The sequence below is a fragment of the Chelonia mydas genome, chromosome 3 (genome assembly GCF_015237465.2).
Source record: "Chelonia mydas isolate rCheMyd1 chromosome 3, rCheMyd1.pri.v2, whole genome shotgun sequence".
In the NCBI taxonomy this organism is placed as follows: domain Eukaryota; kingdom Metazoa; phylum Chordata; order Testudines; family Cheloniidae; genus Chelonia; species Chelonia mydas.
Genome location: NC_057851.1, coordinates 159,243,142 through 159,264,485, shown reverse-complemented (window position 1 = coordinate 159,264,485; position 21,344 = coordinate 159,243,142). Strand labels below are relative to the sequence as shown.

The 21,344-nt window shown below is 42.0% G+C and overlaps 1 protein-coding gene across 1 annotated transcript in view; it reads right to left on the bottom strand.

The window, feature by feature from the left end:
• USH2A (usherin) overlaps positions 1-21,344 on the bottom strand; it is a 571,481-nt gene that overhangs the window by 468,470 nt on the left and 81,667 nt on the right. The window contains exons 11-12 of the mRNA XM_027827110.3: positions 5,449-5,644; positions 1,163-1,804 (exon numbers count right to left, since the gene is read on the bottom strand). Coding sequence (XP_027682911.2) covers positions 1,163-1,804; positions 5,449-5,644 — 838 coding nt within the window. The remainder of the gene's footprint in view (positions 1-1,162; positions 1,805-5,448; positions 5,645-21,344) is intronic.

Below are 21,344 nucleotides of genomic sequence, written 5' to 3'. Positions count from 1 at the left end.
CATTTGTATACATTTCTTAGTAAAACAAGACAAATTACTTTCTCATAACAAGATTTTTTTAAAAACAAACAAGTATGTGAAAATATTCCCTCATGTGCCATGTAGGTTATTCCACATGCTATTCTGTTCATACTATCCATTAGACATTTTTAAACCATTATAGATCTACATAAACCCTTGCCTTCACTTTTCAAGGACAAGGGTGGGTCACTGGCTCAGGAAGCCTTGACATCACTCCTCCACCTAGCCCCAGCCTGCTCTCTGATTAAGTGCCTGCTGTAGAGTGTCAGCAGGTCAGATAGAACTGGGGAAGGAATGGAAAAAAACACAATAGTGCTATATTTATTAGTATACGTACCTAAAATAATTTAAATTAATGTAAAAAAATACTAATGGAGGGTAAGCTGCATTTTTAACCTATGTTCAAGTTATTGAATGGCATATTAAAACCATTGGGGCTCTAATGTACCTTCTAATGTGCACTGCTACTTTTAACAAACTGCCTATAAATATAACTTGAACTAAATCTCTCTCTTTAACACAGATTAGGTTAATAATACATGGGGTTTCATTATATTCACCTGTTTTTCTAAAAATTAATAAAAAGATAATTATAATGCTACCCACTATCATGAACTCAGATATAAACTCCATTTACAGTAATGCAGAATGAAATTCTTTAATTGTTTCAGTGCACTGTGATGTACCAATTGCATTTTCAGCTGCTTATAAGGCCAATCCTTGCTTAGCCCTTGTGAGAACCTGCATATCCCCAACATGATGGTGCAACCAGATGCACTTATAGGACAATTTGTTTTGCCAGCCTTCTAAGCTGTTCCTACAAATGTCTCCACAACTTCCTCCATACTAACCGCTCATGCATGGAAGACCCTTCCTGAATTGATCTTTGAGGAAACTATCTTTCAATTCCCCCCTCAAGACCCCCATTTGCTGCAATTCCTATAAGAAATCACCAGTCAAATCAGGAGTAACTTCATTTATGTCTATGGAGATATACAAGTATGGAAAACAAATCTGTATAAATTAGAGGCGAATCAGGGCTAAAGCCCTATCAAAAAGGATCAGTGTAATAAAGGAAAAGACAGTTCTGATTTTGGAATACTGCAGAATGTAACAAGAAATTTTCTTCCAATTTCCTTACCTGATTCACACTGATTACACCTTCTTCCTTGACGATTAGGCAGGCATACACACTGTCCACTAATCTGGTCACAAACTGTTCCTGCTAATGTCCCCAGCGAGTCACAGTCACAAATCTGGCAGCCGAGAAGGTTGCTAATGGTAAGATTGTACATATGAGGCACACACTGATTGCACTGAAGCCCAGTTACACCAGCTTTGCAAGGACACTGTCCTGTTGATTTGTCACACAGAAGAGAGCCATTTACTGTACCTGCATTATCACAATTACATGGCAGACAGGCTAAGGAATTATTTTGTTGTACTTTGTAATACCCATCTAAGCATTCACTGCACTGTCTTCCTCCAATATTAGGTTTACATACACATTGCCCTGTCGTAGCATTGCAAACCATTCCAGAAAGTGATCCTGCGATATTACAGTCACAAGTCTTACAGCCAGTAGCATCCAGCCCAAAGAAGTTGTCCATGCAGGTGTCACACTGAAGCCCTTTGGTTTCTTCTTTACAATTGCACTGCCCAGTAAGAGGGTTGCAGAATTGGTTCAGTGAGCCATAGATATTGCACAGACAAGGCCCACATCCATGTTCATTAAAATTTCTGCTGACTTTAAATCCAAAATTACAACGATCACACTTGAGGCCTGAAGAGAGAAAAAGTTATTAATAAAAGGAGAAAGTCAACAGAAATTCAATACAAACTATATATTTTAGGGTTGTTTTTTTAAAGTTCTTTCCCACCACAATTTTTAATAGCAGCAGCATTGAGGTGGCTGCACAAAACTACAGAAACGTAACAGCTATTTTTTGTATGTTTATATTTCAGAAATAACAGGGTTTTTGTTGGTTTTCATATACAGTTTTTTAGATAGATTTATTTTCATCTCAAGCACATTTTAAAATCTCTGGCAAAAACTAAATGTGATGTAGGTGATGACTTGTTACAAGGCCTATCTTCTTAACTACAAGAGATTATACAAAATGGATGGGCAGAACATGTGCTGAGGGCTGTCGACTCATTTTGATGACATATACATAAACACTGCAAATTAGACTAATTTCTATGAGTTTTACTCATCATAATTCAATTTTAATATTGATTACACTTATTTACCAGAGTTTATTGGGAGTCTTTATGGGACACAGAAAATGTTTTCCATAATTCAAGATGAAATAATGCTTTTATCTAAATATATGATTCAGTTAACATTTACAATACATTAGAAATTAAATTGTTTTTTTCATACTTCATCCTGTAGTTCTGTTAGTTTTGTTTTCAAATTCATTGCTTTATCCCTGCCTTGGGGGTTGCAGCTGAATTTTAGTTTATAACATTTACCTCACAAGAAAACAAAGTAAATTATTATTTGAGAAATGCTATCTCACATGTGTATGTGTAAAAACAACTAGGAGTCCTTGTGGCACCTTAGAGACTAACAAATTAATTTGGGCATAAGCTTTCGTGGGCTAAAACCCACTTCATCAGATGCATGGTTTTAGCCCACAAAAGCTTATGCCCAAATAAATGTGTTAGTCCCTAAGGTACCACAAGGACTCCTCGTTGTTTTTGCTGATACAGGCTAACGCGGCTATCACTCTGAAGTGTGTATGTGTGTTACTTTTCAGTGGGAAAATCTTTTATTATGATACCATGGTTTAATTGTGGCATCCAGTAAAAGAAAAAACAACTTAGGTCCTAACAAAATATTTCCATACTTTTAAAAAAATGCATAAATATAATACATTTAGAAACTCATATGTAGAAAAGCATCTCTTGAAATGGTAGAAAATGCATTATATAGATGAATAAAAACTCGAGAACTCCAACAGAAGGCAAGTTCCTTTAACAGTGATGAATGGCTCACCTAAGGCATATCATTTAATTTCAATAAGGAAAATAAAAAAGGCCCACTATTGCTGCAAATTTTAAAAATAACTGTATTGTTAACAAGAATTATGACTCATTTTGAACTATTAAAATTGGTCTACATGGATTCATATCATATCAGTTTTAAAAATATGCGCAGTGCTTATTTGAATATGCCATACATATTCCTGACAGGTAATCTATTCCTAACGATACTGAGGAAGGCCTACAGGGCATCACATTCAATGTTAACAAGTACAGGGGAGTTAGCACGCTTGGCATTTAATTCACATTCTTCTACCTTTTTATTCTAGATGAATGACCTACTTTAATAAAATTATTGGTGCTAATGTATTTTACTGGTGATAGAATCATTAGTAAGATTTAACAGTTGTGTTAACTCTAACAGTTCACGTTCCATAACATTGCAGTACACAGTTACATTTTCTGTTATCACATTTCTTCAGACAAAATGACAACAGACTGAGGTTACTTGTAAACCCAGTTTAAAAAAATAATTCAAATATACATTTTAAAGAGGTAGCTTTTCTTTGTAAAAGTTCACTGCACAGGACTGGTAAATAAGACTTATTTACACATGGTAACAAGGGAAATCAGAATATTTACAGTTAGCTGGGTAAACAATCCTATTGATGTGCTTAACTTTAAGCACAAGTAGTCTCACTGAAGTCAACGAGACAAATGTGCTTAAAGATAAGCATGTACATTCATGTTTACAGGATTGGGCTTTATGTATCTTCCTCTCCTCCACCCCCCATAGATTTTTTTTTGAGTGAAGAGAAAAATCATCCCAGTTACTTTCATAGATAGTGTAAAAGGTTTGAAATAATTTAAGTAAGCAAGGGTCTGATCCTGCAATCCTTGCACACCCAATTTCTCACTGACATCAAAGCAATTTTGGGAATATCCAAAGAATCCAAAATCAGGTCCCAAATGCATATGAAAAAAATATAATACAGAATTGTTAGAAAACTCCTATTTTATTTAATGTAGGAAATTCAATTTAAGATGCATTAACTGTTTGCACTGAAAAAATCAGGTTGTGTTTGATCCTGCAAGGGGCTGAGCACCTCCTGAGAGATGTTGCCCACACTTTAATTCCTATGGTCTATAGTGGGGATTAAAGGCACTCAGCGCTCCACAGACAGGAAGCTCAGAATTACCCAGGATGAGATCCTTTTAGGAGGAGCACATTCATGTATTTATTTATTGGCTTGTTTTGGAAATTCCAGCCACAAGAACAAAGAATAATAGCTTGTAAAAATTCACAACAATTCAACCTTTTTGGGCATTCACTTTAACCACACAGCTATCATATTTCTCTCTTATAAAGATATGAGTGGACACTAACAGAGATTTAGAAGTCTGGAAGAAGCAGTTGTTCACAATTTAGTGAATATGAATTACCCAAGATCTGAACACTGAAAGGTATTTTTAGTATCAACATATGATCACGGTTAGTTCAGAAAATAGAGATTACCAATAGTTTGAATGATAAATTGGGATAGGGTTTTTTTGAGCCGTATGTATGGCCTGAAACACGTACAGTTACCATGCAGGGCTCACTTTATCAGGAAATTCTCCTTGCATAATATTCCCATACATCAATATTTCAAAGTGTATTATGTACACTGTGTATTTTGGGCACTTGATAAATTTTGTCCTTATGTGGCTGTGGCTCCCCTCAAATATGATGGAAGTAATAAATTGCTATAATCAAATCTAATTTCTGAAAAATACCTGTGGGAGTAACAAACAAAAAAGCACGTCTTGTAAAAAAAATGATAAATAACACAGAAGGTAGCAGTTTATTATAATCAGCTTGGCATTGAATTACAAAATTAAAATTATGTGGCCCTTGATAACTAAACCTAGCAATGTTCATGATCTGTGGAATAATGTTGACTTATTTTGCATTTCATAGGAACAGTTCAAAGAAATACAATGGAAAAAAATGGAAAGATTTATCACAAAGGACCCTGTAGCACAGAATATTTTGAGGGGGAAAAATCCATTTATTTTGGTCTATTAAGAAAGCTAGCATGGAAACGATTTGCTTAGAACTCATTAAGTATAAAACATTTTGAAAAAGTGCTAATTTCCTAAAAGAAACATTCATGCGGTAAGCAAATTAATATTATTTCTGTGAGTTATTAGTATGGAGCTATGTGAGCCAATGCAGCTATGGAATAAAGAGACTTCTAAAGGGTTGATTAAACTAAGCTTCAAACTGTAGTTTGATAGAATTATTAAATTAATAATTTTTAGGCAGTTAATTTCATTCAGTTTTTTTAACCTGCCTTCAGCAAAAGAAATTTACTGTATTTTTCAGCTTAGAAATCAAATGTTTTATTTCTAGCAGATAAGAAATGTGGCTGAAAACTCTTACATTACACATACCAATAACATTTGCTTTGCAGTGGCACTGGCCTGAATTTTGGTGACAGGTAATATCTCCATTGACTGTCCCAGAGGTATTACAGTTACAGGGACTGCAGCCATCAGGGTCTGACTGTTGTAGATTGTAGAATCCTTCCTGGCACTGATTGCACTGTCTGCCAGACACATGTCTCTTACAATTACATTGGCCTCCAATCTGGAAAGATACAAAATATTATTGAATGATAAACGTATCTATTTTTAGATGATACACTCATTAGCAACAACGGCAGAGGGTATGGGGGAAGAGAGAGAAAACTTTAAATGGAAAAGGAAAAAATAGGTCTGTGAAATACATGTATTATTTTACTTGCTGAGAAGAAAAAATAAGAAATATTAAACAAGCATAAATATAAGAATTAAATTAAATTAAATCAAAGAACTTTTTGTAGGGTGCAAAAATTAAGAGTTAAACACAGATGGAGTCATAATCTAAGTCTTGAAAACCATTAAGGAGAACTGTCACCAGGTCACGCTTTTCCTCAGCTCCAAAGCATCCTCTGCCATGCCTATTCTTTGCAAGGAGGTTAGCAAACAAACACAGTCTTAACTCATTCCTTAGCCTCAGGCTTCAGGGCCACTGCTCCCAGGGGTCTCTGGCACTCCTGCCCCTGGCGACTTTCCAATTTCTGTCAGCTCTGCTCCCTTCGTGGAGCACCAGCCCCATGGCTACTTCCCTGAGCCCCTGCCCCTTCCTCCGTGGACCAACCGTAGCAGCCAGCTTCACTCTGTTCATAGAATCATAGAAGATTAGGTTTGGAAGAGACCACAGGAGGTCATCTAGCCCATCCCCTGCTCAAAGCAGGACCAACCCCAACTAAATCATCCCAGCCAGGTCTTTGTCAAGCTGGGCCCTAAAAACCTCTAAGGATGGAGATTCCACCACCTCCCTAGGTAACCCATTCCAGTGCTTCACCACCTTCCTAGTGAAATAGTGTTGCCTAATATCCAACCTAGACCTCCCACACTGTAACTTGAGACCATTACTCCTTGTTCTGTCATCTGCCACCACTGAGAACAGCCTAACTCCATCCTCTTTGGAACCCCACTTCAACTAGTTGAAGACTGCTATCAAATCCCTCCTCACTCTTCTCTTCTGAGGACTAAATAAGCCCAATTCCCTCAGTGTCTACTCATAATTCCTGTGCCCCAGCCCCCTAATCATTTTCGTTGCCCTCCACTGGACTCTCTCCAATTTATCCAGATCCTTTCTGTAGTGGGGGACCCAAAAGTGGACACAATACTCCAGATGTGGCCTTACTGGTGCCGAATAGAGGGGAATAATCGCTTCCCTCGATCTGCTGGCAATGTTCCTACTAATGCAGCCCAATATGCCTTTAGCCTTCTTGGCAACGAGGGCACACTGCTGACTCATATCCAGCTTCTCGTCCACTGTAATCCCCAGGTCCTTTTCTGTAGAACGGCCGCTGAGCCAGCCGGTCCCCAGCCTGTAGCAGTTCATGGGATTCTTCTGTCCTAAGTGCAGGACTCTGCATTTGTCCTTGTTGAACATCATGAGATTTCTTTTGGCCCAATCCTCCAATTTGTCTAGGTCACTCTGGACCCTATCCCTACCCTCCAGCGTATCTACCTCTCCCCACAATTTAGTGTCATCCACGAACTTGCTGAGGGTGCAATCTATCACATCATCTAGAACATTAATGAAGATGTTGAACAAAACTGGCCCCAGGAAACACGCCTAGGGCACTTTGCTTGATACCAGCTGCCAACTAGACACTGAGCTGCGGATCACTACCCATTGAGCCCAACTATCTAGCCAGCTTTCTATCCACCTTATAGTCCATTCATCCAATTCATACTTTTTTAACTTGCTGGCAAGAATACTGTGGGAGATGGTATCAAAAGCTTTGCTAAAGTCAAGGAACAACACGTCCACTGCTTTCCCTTCATCCACAGAGCCAGTTATCTCGTCATAGAAGGCAATTAGATTAGTCAGGCATGACTTGCCCTTGGTGAATCCATGCTGACTGTTCCTGATCACTTTCCTCTCCTCTAAGTGCTTCAGAATTGATTCTTTGAGGACCTGCTCCATGATTTTTCCAGGGACTGAGGTGAGGCTGACTGGCCTGTAGTTCCCAGGATCCTCCTTCTTCCCTTTTTTAAAGATGGGCACTACATTAGCCTTTTTCCAGTCATCTGGGACCTCCCCCGATCGCCATGAGTTTTCAAAGATAATGGCCAATGGCTCTGCAATCACATCCGCCAACTCCTTTAGCACTCTCGGATGCAACGCATCCGGCCCCATGGACTTGTGCTCATCCAGCTTTTCTAAATAGTCCTGAACCACTTCTTTCTCCACAGAGGGCTGGTCACCTTCTCCCCATGCTGTGCTGCCCAGTGCAGTAGTCTGGGAGCTGACCTTATTCGTGAAGACAGAGGCAAAAAAAAGCATTGAGTACTTCAGGTTTTTCCACATCCTCTGTCACTAGGTTGCCTCCCCCATTCAGTAAGGGTCCCACACTTTCCCTGACCACCTTCTTGTTGCTAACATACCTGTAGAAACCCTTCTTGTTACTCTTCACATCCCTTGCTAGCTGCAACTCCAATTGTGTTTTGGCTTTCCTGATTACACCCCTGCGTGCTCGAACAATATTTTTATACTCTTCCCTAGTCATCTGTCCAAGTTTCCACTTCTTGTAAGCTTCCTTTTTGTGTTTAAGCTCACAGAAGATTTCTCTGTTAAGCCATGTGGTCACCTGCCATATTTGCTATTCTTTCTGCACATTGGGATGATTTGTTCCTGCGCCCTCAATACAGCCAGCGGCCAAAATACAGCCAGCTCTCGTGGACTCCTTTCCCCCTCATATTAGCCACCTTGAGTGATCCTGCCCATCAGTTCCCTGAGGGAGTCAAAGTCTGCTTTTCTGAAGTCCAGGGCCCATATTCCACCGCTCTCCTTTCTTCCTTTGTCAGGATCCTGAACTCAACCATCTCATGGTCATTGCTGCCCAGGTTGCCACCCACTTCTACTTCCCCTACCAATTCTTCCCTGTTTGTGAGCAGCAGGTCAAGAGGAGCATGGCCCCTAGTTGGCTTCTCCAGCACTTACACCAGGAAGTTGTTCCCAACACTCTCCAAAAACTTCCTGGATTGTTTGTGCACTGCTGTATTGCTCTCCCAGCAGGTGTCAGGGTGATTGAAGTCCCCCATGAGAACGAGGGCCTGTGATCTGGAAACTTCTGTTAGTTGTCCGAAGAAAGCCTCATCTACCTCCTCCTCCTGGTCTGGTGATCTATAGCAGACGCCCACCATGACATCACCTTGTTGCTCTCACCTCTAAACTTAACCCAAAGACTCTCAACGGGCCTTTCTCCAGTTTCATACTGGAGCTCTGAGCAATCATACTACTCTCTTACATACAGTGCAACTCCTCCATCTTTTCTTCCCCGTCTGTCCCTCCTGAACAGTTTATACCCATCCATGTCAGTGCTCCAGACACGAGTTACCCCACCAAGTCTCTGTTATTCCAATCACACCATAGTTCCTTGACTGTGCCAGGACTCCGTTGTGGCTTTCCCTCCCCATGGCACCACCTGGGGCAGTCCATCCCCAAACTGCCCACTAAAAGTTCTTTGTAGGCCCAGGTGTAGCCCAGCCCTCTTTAATTGGCTGGACTGGACTTGTCTGCTCCAGTCCAGGGGAGACAGGCTTAGTCTGTGCACAGGGACCAGCTACAAATACAAGACCCTATTCCACAAATGGGAATTTCTGCTTAAAAACAGATAGTACTATCTGATCCGCAGCTATTACAAAATAGTGTATAATTTCTAAAGGTGAAACCCTGTTTTTGTTCAGACAGCGCTTCTATTTACTACAATGGGAGTACTGGCTAAATGAGAATGGAATAAAGATTACAGGACTTGACCCAAAATAAAGCTAAATACCCCATGTGAGCAGGATGGGATAATTTCTGGATACTATGGAACTAACTGCCCCCTTGTTAACAGTTGGTTACAATAGAGTTACTCCAGATTTACAAGATAAGAGAAGAATCAGACTGTTTCCATAATTTGCCAGCATTGTAGAATTGATACACCATTGCCTGGTCATTTAAGAAGGATTAATTAACTGCATAGGGCCAAAGCTATTTGCTTCACCCACACATGTAGTTGTATTTACTTCTATGTGAATACTCATGTGAGTGAAGAAAGCAGGATTTGGCTCAAACTGGAGAAGCAAAATATTCTAAGACATTAACATTCCTCTTGTAATGCTCTATACTGAAATTATCTCCCATGGAATTCAAAACTTCTTTGACCAAGGTCTTTCTGTTTTTTTACCCCAAATCCAACGCCAAACTAGAACAAAGGATGAGGATTGAGGTGGCTGGGTCAAAGCTACAAAAATATTCCATGTAAAGTATACTTTCTATTTATTTAGATCCTCCAATCTGTACAGTGTAGATCTAAGGATCATTAACCTGAGTGAGAGAAAATACAGCATCTCTAGGCCTGATAGTAAATATTGGATGCAAAAACTGTGCCTGAAGGTTATATCCAAGCACATTCCAAAAGAAAATCGTATGTTATACTATACAGTAGAACCTCTTTGTATTGATGACAGAGACACCTATTGTGGATTACCAAATTTTACAGGGAAAAAAAAACAACAACATGATTAGAAACCAAGGATACTGCATGAAATAAATGTACAGCAAAACCTCATCAAGCTGTATCAATTACAGAGGAGTCCCATGCAGACTAGTGAAATGTCCAGGGTAGTGAGTGCCAGGAATGGGAAGGAGCACCAGTACCACAGACAAGATTTAAGTGTCATTGACGTGCCAGGTAGTACTGAGTGCCAAGCGGTGATGCAGTACTCTCAACATTCAGTGCCAGAAAATGTACACTCAAGAACTCACTTTTAGCAAGGAGAGAGAGAGCCCAAAACAGTAAATACAGGCTCTCCAAGAAAGAGAATATTGGCTGAACATTAGGTGTAATTTAAGTTCTCTCTAGACCAGTCAATACAATCCACTAGAGACCAGATTATAAAGATCTCTTCCTCCTACTCTGGCACTACCTTTCAAAGTTATCCAACACCTTGTAATCAATACCGGAGATTAAAGCCAGGAAACCAGTTAAAACAGTAATCATCGCTCTCAGTAGCTAAACAAGAGGTAATGGAAACTGGGATTTTGAATGAACATATTTAACAGTAGAGGAAGCCTCATCAGGTTCGGTATTATGGGGTCAGAAGTATGGATATGTGCCTGCAGAAGGTTTCTATAGTCACCCACTGACGTACTTTCTCCCATCCTGATTTTCAAGGTTTTGAAATAGGTGAAGAGGGAAGACGTGTTTGTAGATGAGACAAGCCTCCAATTTGATTGAGAAGGCACTATTGCAAATTTTCATATATTTCTAAAACATCTTTAAGTGTTCTGATGGAATCTTACCAAGAAAAGGTCAGATGACAATATACTTTTCTGCTCCCCACTACCTCAAAAAGCAATTGGAAGATCTGTTTTAGCCCCTATTTGTCTTGAATGTATAATTCGTTACCCAAAAATTGTGTTAACACAGAGTTAAGATTGACCAGCAGTGTCAGGAGTCAGCTTCAGCAGTGTCAGTCTCCTAGCAACACATCGAGCATAGCTGACCCCGACAGGGGCTGCTGGATGGACTGCACTTCCTGACTGGTGGAACTGAACTACTGCTTGATCCAGTAGTACCCGGAGCTCACTGGCTGCTCAGCATGTTCCATGTCACAGCTGTGCTTAATCCTGTTTCCTGCACCTGCTCTTACTTCCATCCAGCCTGTGCCTACCTGCCCGCCCTGCTCCTGCCCTCACCCATCCATGATACCCCTGGCTCCACTTCCTGACCACATCTCTTGCTAGCCCATTGCCTCTGGCATTCAGTTTCTGATCCCTGGCTCTGCCTTTGGCTCTAATCTCAGTTACAATCCCAAGTGTCCTGTGGCCCTGATTCTTGACTCTAGCTCAATACTCTGCTTTAAACCCCAAGCCTGGCCACCCCCATGGCTCTAACCATTAAGCCTGAACACCCACGTCCTGGTCATGATCCTGACAAGCAGTGCCTCTTATCCTTCCAGAACATCAAATGCATCTACACTTAAGCCTCTGAAAACCAGTAACTACAGAGTTAAGGTACATACCAGCCCTGCAAAACAACCTTAACTCAGCCCCCCTGGAGCTGGGAAGAGCCTCTGGAAACAGTTCAGTAAGGGTAAGCATGAGAAAAAACTAAGAATGTGAGCACCAGGTTTCTTTTTGCCATTGGGGATGGTCAGCAGTCTAATGGTATGTCTGACACTGGTCTCCTTGACTAAGTGAGTAGTAAGTGAAGGCAATGTCTCAGAAGGAATCCACAGAACAACAGTGAATGGATGATACTATTTTGGAAGCCTACGGTGGTTTGTGTGGAGCATGCTTGGTGTTTGAATGTAAGCCAGATGTAGGTAGTTCCTATTCACTATTCCTGATCTAAACTCAAATTTTGTCAGCAAAACGGTGTTGGATTTTGTCGTACCGTGTTTAATGTGCTCTGCTACCTGAGTGTTCTGTAGCATCTGCATGGGTAATGTGTTATTCGTATATTGGGGCTCTGCTCAAAGAAAGTAGAGTTAACAATGCATTACAGGGCTGGTGTGTACCCAAAATTTCCTGGCTTTCAGAGATTCAAGTTTGTTTTCCCTTAACTCTATTCCCTGGTTTTCAGAGGTTTAAGTATAGGTCTGTTTGATGACCAGCAGAAGCACTACTGGGCAACTTTAACTCAGAGTTAAAATTTCTCAGAAGTGAATTTCCTTTATTTTTGAGGAATGTTAGTAGTGAGAGGGTGTGATTAGGGGGCACAAAAGATTCCTTGGAACCTCACTGACACTCAGTTAGGAGCTCTGCCCTTCTTCTGGCCTCTCCATGCCTGCAGTAGGGTTACAGGGAGGAAGGCAAGTGTGAGGCGTATATCTACCAGCTGAAGGCAGCAAGGGGGAATTAAGGGAGGACATGTTCCAGACTGCACTTCAGGAGTTAGTGTAGGGGGAAGGGTCTCTGCCCAACCTTCTCCAGCAAAGGAGGATTGCAGAGGTGTGAAATGGCTCATTCTTTCAATAAGAATGGGGGGAGCGATAGCTCAGTCGTTTGAGCATTGGCCTGCTAAACCCAGAGTTGCAAGTTCAATCCTTGAGGGGGCCATTTAGGGATCTGGGGCAAAAATTGGGCATTGGTCCTGCTTTGAGCAGGGAGGTTGGACTAGATGACCTCCTGAGGTCCCTTCCAACCCTGATATTCTATGATTCCATGAAGATGTTCTCAGATGAATCAGGAAGATGCCAGGGAAATGAATATAGCCTGACACAATAACTCAGAGGTGTGAACTGACCCATTCATCTCAATGGATGTTCTTGTCCCTCTCCCTAAGTATACCCTGCCCACTGGAGAATACCAGTTTTCAAAATAATCTTGTTATGTACATCCATTTTAGACCAGAATTCATATTAGAGCTATCCAGTAATTTCTGTTATCACCTCGGCCTCTAACATCTCTTGGCAGAGATCATCCTCCCATCATATATCGTCTACTCCCTCAACAGCTGATTCGTCAGATCAAAATGCTTGATCCTTGTGTAATTAAAAACCCACAATGTTCAATAATGCTTCAAATATTATGCAATTTAAATGGTTTTGATACATGTTCTCCCTTAGCTGGTCTTGGTTGTGCATCGGTTAATTTCTGCATCATTTCTTTTTCCTCTTTATTCCATCCTCTACATCACTCCTTCACAAGTTCTCTTCGGTCACCTAGGACCTGATACAACTAAACAGTGAGGATACATAAATAAGCTGCCTTTGTAAGATGGTTTTTCCATGACAATTTTGGGGGATTCTGCCATTCATGAATGTCATGGATGGAAAAATATGAGGTGAATAATGTACATCATAATGCATCTTTTAGTTCCAATGTGTTCAATTGGAGCTATTTATCAAACTACTCAGATATCCTGAATATGTCTGAGAAAGAAAGAAAAGTCACAGTGGTTTATGACAAAAAAATTATATTTATATACATATATATTTCGAAATAATTCTTGTGTCTTATCCATTAGCTAGATTTTCATGGTGCTTTTAAATAATGTATGTAGTTCAGAAGAAGTGCTCCAAAATGTATCCTGAACAATCTCTAAGGAACATACAGCAAGGTAAAGTTCTAAAGTCTGCTATACAGCAGAACTGAAATACATTTACCCTTGATCCTTTGAATGCTCAAGACAGCAATACAGTAAAGAAATCCCCCATATACTGTTCTTAGCATTGCTTACTTGAATGTCTTTTAAAGGGAATTAATAGCCATCAGGAGTTCTCAAAGAAGTAAATTTCTGAAATATTTTTCTTGCTGCTTGGATATATTTCACCCTGAAATTATGAGCCACAATTTGTGAAAGGTGCTTGTGGAATCTTTCAATATATTATATTAGAACATTTTACAAATGCTTACTGAATGGCAAAACTATACATGGTGCTATTCTTCCGTTTATTCTTTTTAGCTCCGTTAATAAAAATATGCAAGCATTAATTGTTTTAAACTCTGACAAAACAGTCATTGAATCATAAAAATTAAATACGGAAAAGATCTTTTAGATCATTTACGATAAAATTGTCCAAAGTGCCTGGGACAGTTCTTGGGGCACCCAGGACTGTGAGTCACTTTGTTACCCCCAGCCTCCAGTGTGAGGGGGTCTTGCCTGTGCCTAGCTGGCTATTAGTTCCCTAACACCTCCAGCATTTCAGTCACTCAAGCACTCTTCTCCGGGCTATGCCAGCCCTGTCTTTGCCTTGCAGGTTAACAATAGGTGCACCACAGTCCCCACATCCCTTTGAAGCATTCCCCTGTGATATCTAGCCCCTGACACTGGTTACTCAGAGAAATCCCAAATCCCCTGCCCCCAAGGGTGCAGTGTACCTCTAATTTACCAGTTTCACCTTAAATTACTGCTCCTGTAAATTATATAGCACTTGTGGACACTTATAAGAAATAAAAAGCAAGTTTACTTAACAAAGGAAAGTTAACTAAAAACAAGAGAGAGTTGTGGAAACAAACGATTAGAATACCAAAAAAAATCATAAGCCCACAAAAGTTGGCTCTACACATTAATAGTTAACTTTCCTATCTATTAAAGTAGGTTTTCCACCCAGCATTCAGTCTGTTGCAGAGCTGGCAGGCTTCATGGGAACCAGAAGCCCAGTTTTTCATAACATCCCCACTCCCCAAGAAGTCTCCTCAGTGAAAGGATCCAAAGGGTCTTCCTTCCACCCTCCCAAATACTGAATCAGTCTTTTGTCTTTATTCACAGACAGGGTGATCTCCTGTCTGTTGTAATGTCCCCTTTTCCCTCCAAGGGTTTTCAACTGTTTGCAGGTCCCTCAGATGGTTTTCCCTTTAAAGTCCTGGGATGGAGCAATACTAGATAATCGAGCTTTGCATTCCACCACTGGCTAACCAGGCTGGGGTGACAACTCACTCGTGCTTGAATGGGCCATCCCCGAAATATATTATCCCCTGGTGACCAACTTTTACTCAAAGTCCCTAAAGCATACTTTCAGTATAGTTACATAGGTCCTTAAATATTACCTGTACATACATCTCACAATGATTATATACCTTGTTATGAGCTTTCTACAGATATCTTACATGATACTCCTTATGGATACAGACCCAGAAAGACATGTTTGGCCTAATGAGTTTGCCAAAGGGTCTCTGTCATGGCACCTAATTTTCAAAAGTGATTTAGGCACTTAGGAGTCTACATACATTTTATTTCAATGAGATTAAATTTAAACTAAAGAGGTCATTAAATACATATAAACAAGGTTTCCAAAAATGGGTGCCTAAAGTTAGGCTTTTAAGTCTATCATTAGGCACTTAAATAAGTGGCCTTAATCTCAAATGCCCTGAGCACTAGCAACTCTCAAAGTTATTGTGGTGTGTGTCTAGAGGTCTGACAGAATACTGGGGTACGTGGCTTCATATCATGCAAGTGCATTTAGTGACATGTTGATGGGGCAGAGACAAAATGGAGATGGTGGCCTGAAGCCTTAGTAACAGAAATGTCCCTTAACGCTTCACTGGCTGTATAAATAAGCCCAAGTGTAATTGAGAATTGAGGCCTATGCCTGGGGGGCAATGATAATAGAAGATAAGGGATACAGGGATAGGGAGGGGGGATAAGAAGTAGGATGGTGGAAAGGAGACCATACTTCAAATTTTTGCTTGAGGGGCCCATCCAAAAGTTGTTCTGATCTGAATTTAACGCTCATGAAAGAACCTGGATTAACATGACTGGGCAAACACCCCACCCAGCCCACCCCACCCCCATTGACTTAGTGATGCGGGATCAGGCCTCCAGGTACAGCTTTGCAAAAGGAGTGAAATTTTCCCACATCATCCTGCCAATGTTACTTTGTAATATAAGGCACTGGACTGGATACTGAGCCCCTACAATGTGACAGGAGTATAAGCTTTTGTAACCCTGCCCCCGCATGTGTAATAAAGAGCAGTCTCTTACCACAGCTACTGCATGTGACACACTTATTACATGGTGTCACAAATAAGCAAAAGTGGAGAAAATAAAGCCACCTGACACCCTTAGTTGAGAAGGGAAATTAAAAGAGAATGGGACGAGGTTGTTGCAGCACTTCCAAATTTTCCTGAAAGGAAGTATAATTGAAGATAAATGAGAGAGGGAAAGTTCTTCCATTCCATTCCATATAGCAGGCTAGAAGAGAGGTAGAACGCATTCCAGTGGGAACAGGAAAAGGATTGCAAAGGAAGATTGGACAAATGACCAGGGATGAGTATAAAAATATTGCTCGGGCTTCCAGGAGTGAAATCAGGAAGGCCAAATCACACCCGGAGTTGCAGCTAGCAAGAGATGTTAAGAGTAACAAGAAGGGTTTCTTCAGGTATGTTAGCAACAAGAAGAAAGTCAAGGGAAGTGTGGGCCCCTTACTGAATGAGGGAGGCAACCTAGTGACAGAGGATGTGGAAAAAGCTAATGTCTTCAATGCTTTTTTTGCCTCTGTCTTCACGAATAAGGTCAGCTCCCAGACTACTGCACTGGGCAGCACAGCATGGGGAGAAGGTGACCAGCCCTCTGTGGAGAAAGAAGTGGTTCGGGACTATTTAGAAAAGCTGGACGAGCACAAGTCCATGGGGCCCGATGCGTTGCATCCGAGAGTGCTAAAGGAGTTGGCGGATGTGATTGCAGAGCCATTGGCCATTATCTTTGAAAACTCATGGCGATCGGGGGAGGTCCCAGATGACTGGAAAAAGGCTAATGTAGTGCCCATCTTTTAAAAAGGGAAGAAGGAGGATCCTGGGAACTACAGGCCAGTCAGCCTCACCTCAGTCCCTGGAAAAATCATGGAGCAGGTCCTCAAAGAATCAATTCTGAAGCACTTAGAGGAGAGGAAAGTGATCAGGAACAGTCAGCATGGATTCACCAAGGGCAAGTCATGCCTGACTAACCTAATTGCCTTCTATGACGAGATAACTGGCTCTGTGGATGAAGGGAAAGCAGTGGACGTGTTGTTCCTTGACTTTAGCAAAGCTTTTGACACAGTCTCCCACAGTATTCTTGCCAGCAATTTAAAGACGTATGGGCTGGATGAATGGACTATAAGGTGGATAGAAAGCTGGCTAGATAGTTGGGCTCAATGGGTAGTGATCCACGGCTCAGTGTCTAGTTGGCAGCCGGTATCAAGTGGAGTGCCCCAGGGGTCGGTCCTGGGGCCGGTTTTGTTCAATATCTTCATAAATGATCTGGAGGATGGTGTGGATTGCACCCTCAGCAAGTTTGCAGATGACACTAAACTGGGAGGAGTGGTAGATACGCTGGAGGGTAGGGACAGGATACAGAGGGACTTAGACAAATTGGAGGACTGGGCCAAAAGAAATCTGATGAGGTTCAACAAGGACAAGTGCAGAGTCCTGCACTTAGGACGGAAGAATCCAATGCACCGCTACAGACTAGGGACCGAATGGCTCGGCAGCAGTTCTGCAGAAAAGGACCTAGGGGTTACAGTGGACGAGAAGTTGGATATGAGTCAACAGTGTGCCTTTGTTGCCAAGAAGGCCAATGGCATTTTGGGATTATAAGTAGGGGCATTGCCAGCAGATCGAGGGACGTGATCGTTCCCCTCTATTCGACATTGGTGAGGCCTCATCTGGAGTACTGTGTCCAGTTTTGGGCCCCACACTACAAGAAGGATGTGGAAAAATTGGAAAGAGTCCAGCGGAGGGCAACAAAAATGATTATGGAGACTGGAACCCCTGACTTATGAGGAGAGGCTGAGGGAACTGGGGATGTTTAGTCTTCAGAAGAGAAGAATGAGGGGGGATTTGATAGCTGCTTTCAACTACCTGAAAGGGGGTTCCAAAGAGGATGGCTCTAGACTGTTCTCAGTGGTAGCAGATGACAGAACAAGGAGTAATGGTCTCAAGTTGCAGTGGGAGAGATTTAGGTTGGATATTAGGAAAAACTTTTTCACTATGAGGGTGGTGAAACACTGGAATGCATTACCTAGGGAGGTGGTGGAATCTCCTTCCCTAGAAGTTTTTAAGGTCAGGCTTGACAAAGCCCTGGCTGGGATGACTTAGTCGGGGATCGGTCCTGCTTTGAGCAGGGGGTTGGACTAGATGACCTCCTGAGGTCCCTTCCAACCCTGATATTCTATGATTCTATGAAACTGCTGCGTGTGCTGGAACAAGTAAGTAGATTGTAAAGTGGGTTAGGTGAAACACAAGCAAGGGAAATGGCTATGCAGTAAGGGAGGGAGAGAGAGAGGGCCAGAAGAGATGAATTTCCAATTCCAGATGTTATAGGAAATACCATAGTAGGGACTACTCTGGAAGCTCTCCCATGTGTGTGCAGGCTGGGAGAGTGAAGATGAAAGCCATTTCTTCCTTCATTCTCCCTCTTCACAGGACACCTAAAAGGCTTTCTGAGTGCAAGGGAAAAGTTATAGCATTACCAGTGGCACCAGACACTCTAAACAGGTTGTGGATTTCTCCACATCTCTTCTAGACTGACTGCTGGTCAAGAGTGGGCACATGTAGATGCCTGAAAAGGGTGTAGCTGCTGTCTCTTGTATGCACCTGTCTCCCTTGCAACTTTCTCTCCACAGCAAAATGTCTCAGCCACTGCCATTGGGTATGGTGCTCCTCCAAATTTCCACTAGCACAGCTGTGGTTTGCAAGGCCAAAATACAGCTTTTATGTTTAATCCATTCCTTAAAATGTAAATAAAAGTACTGTGACAGGGTGTTCCACTCACCGCTAGGGTGGCACCTCCCTCTTGGTCGTTCTGGGGAATAGCTTACCAGGTTGCCACCCTTCCTGCAGTTGTATGCCATCTCTCCACCTCTCTCTCTGGGTCTGCAGCACCTCTCTCACTCCACAAGCTGCTGCTGCCTCTTCGTGACAGCCTCCCAGCAGGTCACTCCACACATTTTCCCCTTCCAGGGTAACAAAGTCTTCCTTCAGCAGTCCTAGGCAGTCTTCCCATTCACTGCAATAGGTGCCACTCCTTCAGTGGCTGGCAGGGGAACCTGGGCCCACCCTCTGCTCCGGGTTTCAGCTCAGAGATCCTCTAGCCAGCAGCCAAGGTCTGTTGCCTTCTAGACCTTACTGCCTTTCCCTGAGCCCTTTCCTACCATCCTTGCTTCCCCACTCTCTGGGTTTGTCAGCCCAAACACACCTCCATTCTCCCAGGGAGTGACTGCAGACTTTCCCAGCAGCTCCCTTCTGCTGCCAATTTCCTGCCTTTGTAAGTCCAGCACAGCTGTTCCCCCTCAGTTGGGCTACCTCAGTCAGGGAATTGCTTAGCCACCTGATTCCTCTCTGCTGTGTCCTATTGGGTTAATTAGCCTCCCGTTGTCTTCATTAACCCTTTCAGGATAAGTGTGGGGTGAACACCTCATCACAGTTACTAGAACATAGCAGTCTGTGAGTGTACACTACCTACTGCCCTCTAAGCATTCAGAATCCATTCAAATAAAAATACAACACATATAAATTCACATTTCCCAGAGCAGAGTGAAATAGATAAGCAGAACAGAAATACAGTATCCATGCTCATTTCAGTGAAGTTTTGGGGGCAGCGGTAGTGTATTGATTACTCTTTTGCCCCTCCTGCTAATTTTATCTATGCATATTTTTGTACACAATGAGTAAATATGCTTTGGGGTAATTCAAATGTTCCCTTCTGGAATTCCGCAGCTCTTTAGAGCTTGATGACAGATAACTAGTTCTGTGCAGAAGAAAAAACCATTGATGAATTGCAGGAAATGGTAAATTATGCAGTGAAACTGTATTCTATATCGTTTTTAGCGTATTTCCTTGAAAATTATCATTGTGATGTGACAATTAATTTTCATGAGTAGGGTCCTTATTCCTTATGATTCCATCTTCCACGGGTCAGACCTGGAAACACTTCCTTCAATGATGCCTTTCTATTTCATGTAATTCATTTCAGCCCTTAGTCTACAGCCTTATTAATCTATTTTTAATGCCTCTTAATCATTTCTCTCTGCCCTGCTTCTATTGCAGCAGTCTACTGATGCCTTTTTGAGCAGCTCAGTCTCCCCCATTTTTCCCTTTTTTTCTTGTTTTTTTTTATAATCACAGCTTCAAGCTCATGCCTCAGCCTCTTTCATTATTGTATTGTATTTTCAAAAAGGGAGAGAGGGCCTACTGTGGCAACTATCAAGGCATTGCCCTCCTCTCCATTGCTGGGAAGATTCTTGCTAGAATCTTACTGACTCGCCTGATCCCTCTTGCAGAAGAAGTATTTCCAGAGTCTAGTGTGGCTTCAGATCATCACGAGGCACCTCAGACATGATTTTCACAGCCAGGCAGATTTAGGAAAAATGTCAAGAACACCACCAGGAGCTGTATATGGCCTTTATCAATCTGACCAAAGCTTTTGACTCTGTCAATCATGAGGGTCTGTGGAAAATCATGTCAAAGTTTGGCTGCCCAAGCCAATTTATCACCATTGTAAGACTCCTCCATGACCAGATGACTGCCTCCATCCTGTGCAGTGGCTCTACCTCTGAGCCCTTTGTCATCCAAACTGGCATAAAATAAGGTTGTGTAGTGGCACCCACCCTTTTTTTCAGCTATGAAAACATTAACCCAAGACCGTCTCCCGCAGGGCATTTGCATCCAATATTGGACAGAAGGCAACCTCTCCATGCCAGAACTAAAGTAATATCGGCAACAATAACTGAACTCCAGTACACAGATGATTGTGCTATAGTTGTACACGCAAAGGAGGATCTTCAAACAGCTCTTAATTGCTTCTCTGATGCTTACAAAAGCCTAGGGCTAACTCTGAACATTGGCAAAGCAAAAGTTCTCCACCAGCCAATCCCCGGTCAATCATCAGACCCAGCAAGGAAGATCTACATTGACAAAGACGAACCGGAAAATGTAGAATTCTTTGCCTATCTTGGCAGCCATCTCTCACAGAGGGCAGACATAAATGTCGAGATTCAACACAGAATCCACTATACCAGCCTTGCCTTTGGCAGCCTACCTCACCAGGTGTTCAACAATCACAACATCAGAACACATACTGGACTTTTAGTTTATACAGAAGTTGTAATCCCAACTCTCCTCTATGGCTGTGAGAGGTGGGTGACCTACAGAAAACACCTGAAAAACCTGGAACATCAGCACCAGCACTTTCTTTGGAAGATCCTCAACATAAAGTGGGAGGATCGCCGCACTAATGTCAGTGTCCTCACAGAGGCCAACATCTTCAGTGTTGAGGCCCTGATTATCCAGCACCAGCTGAGGTGGAGCAGGCCCT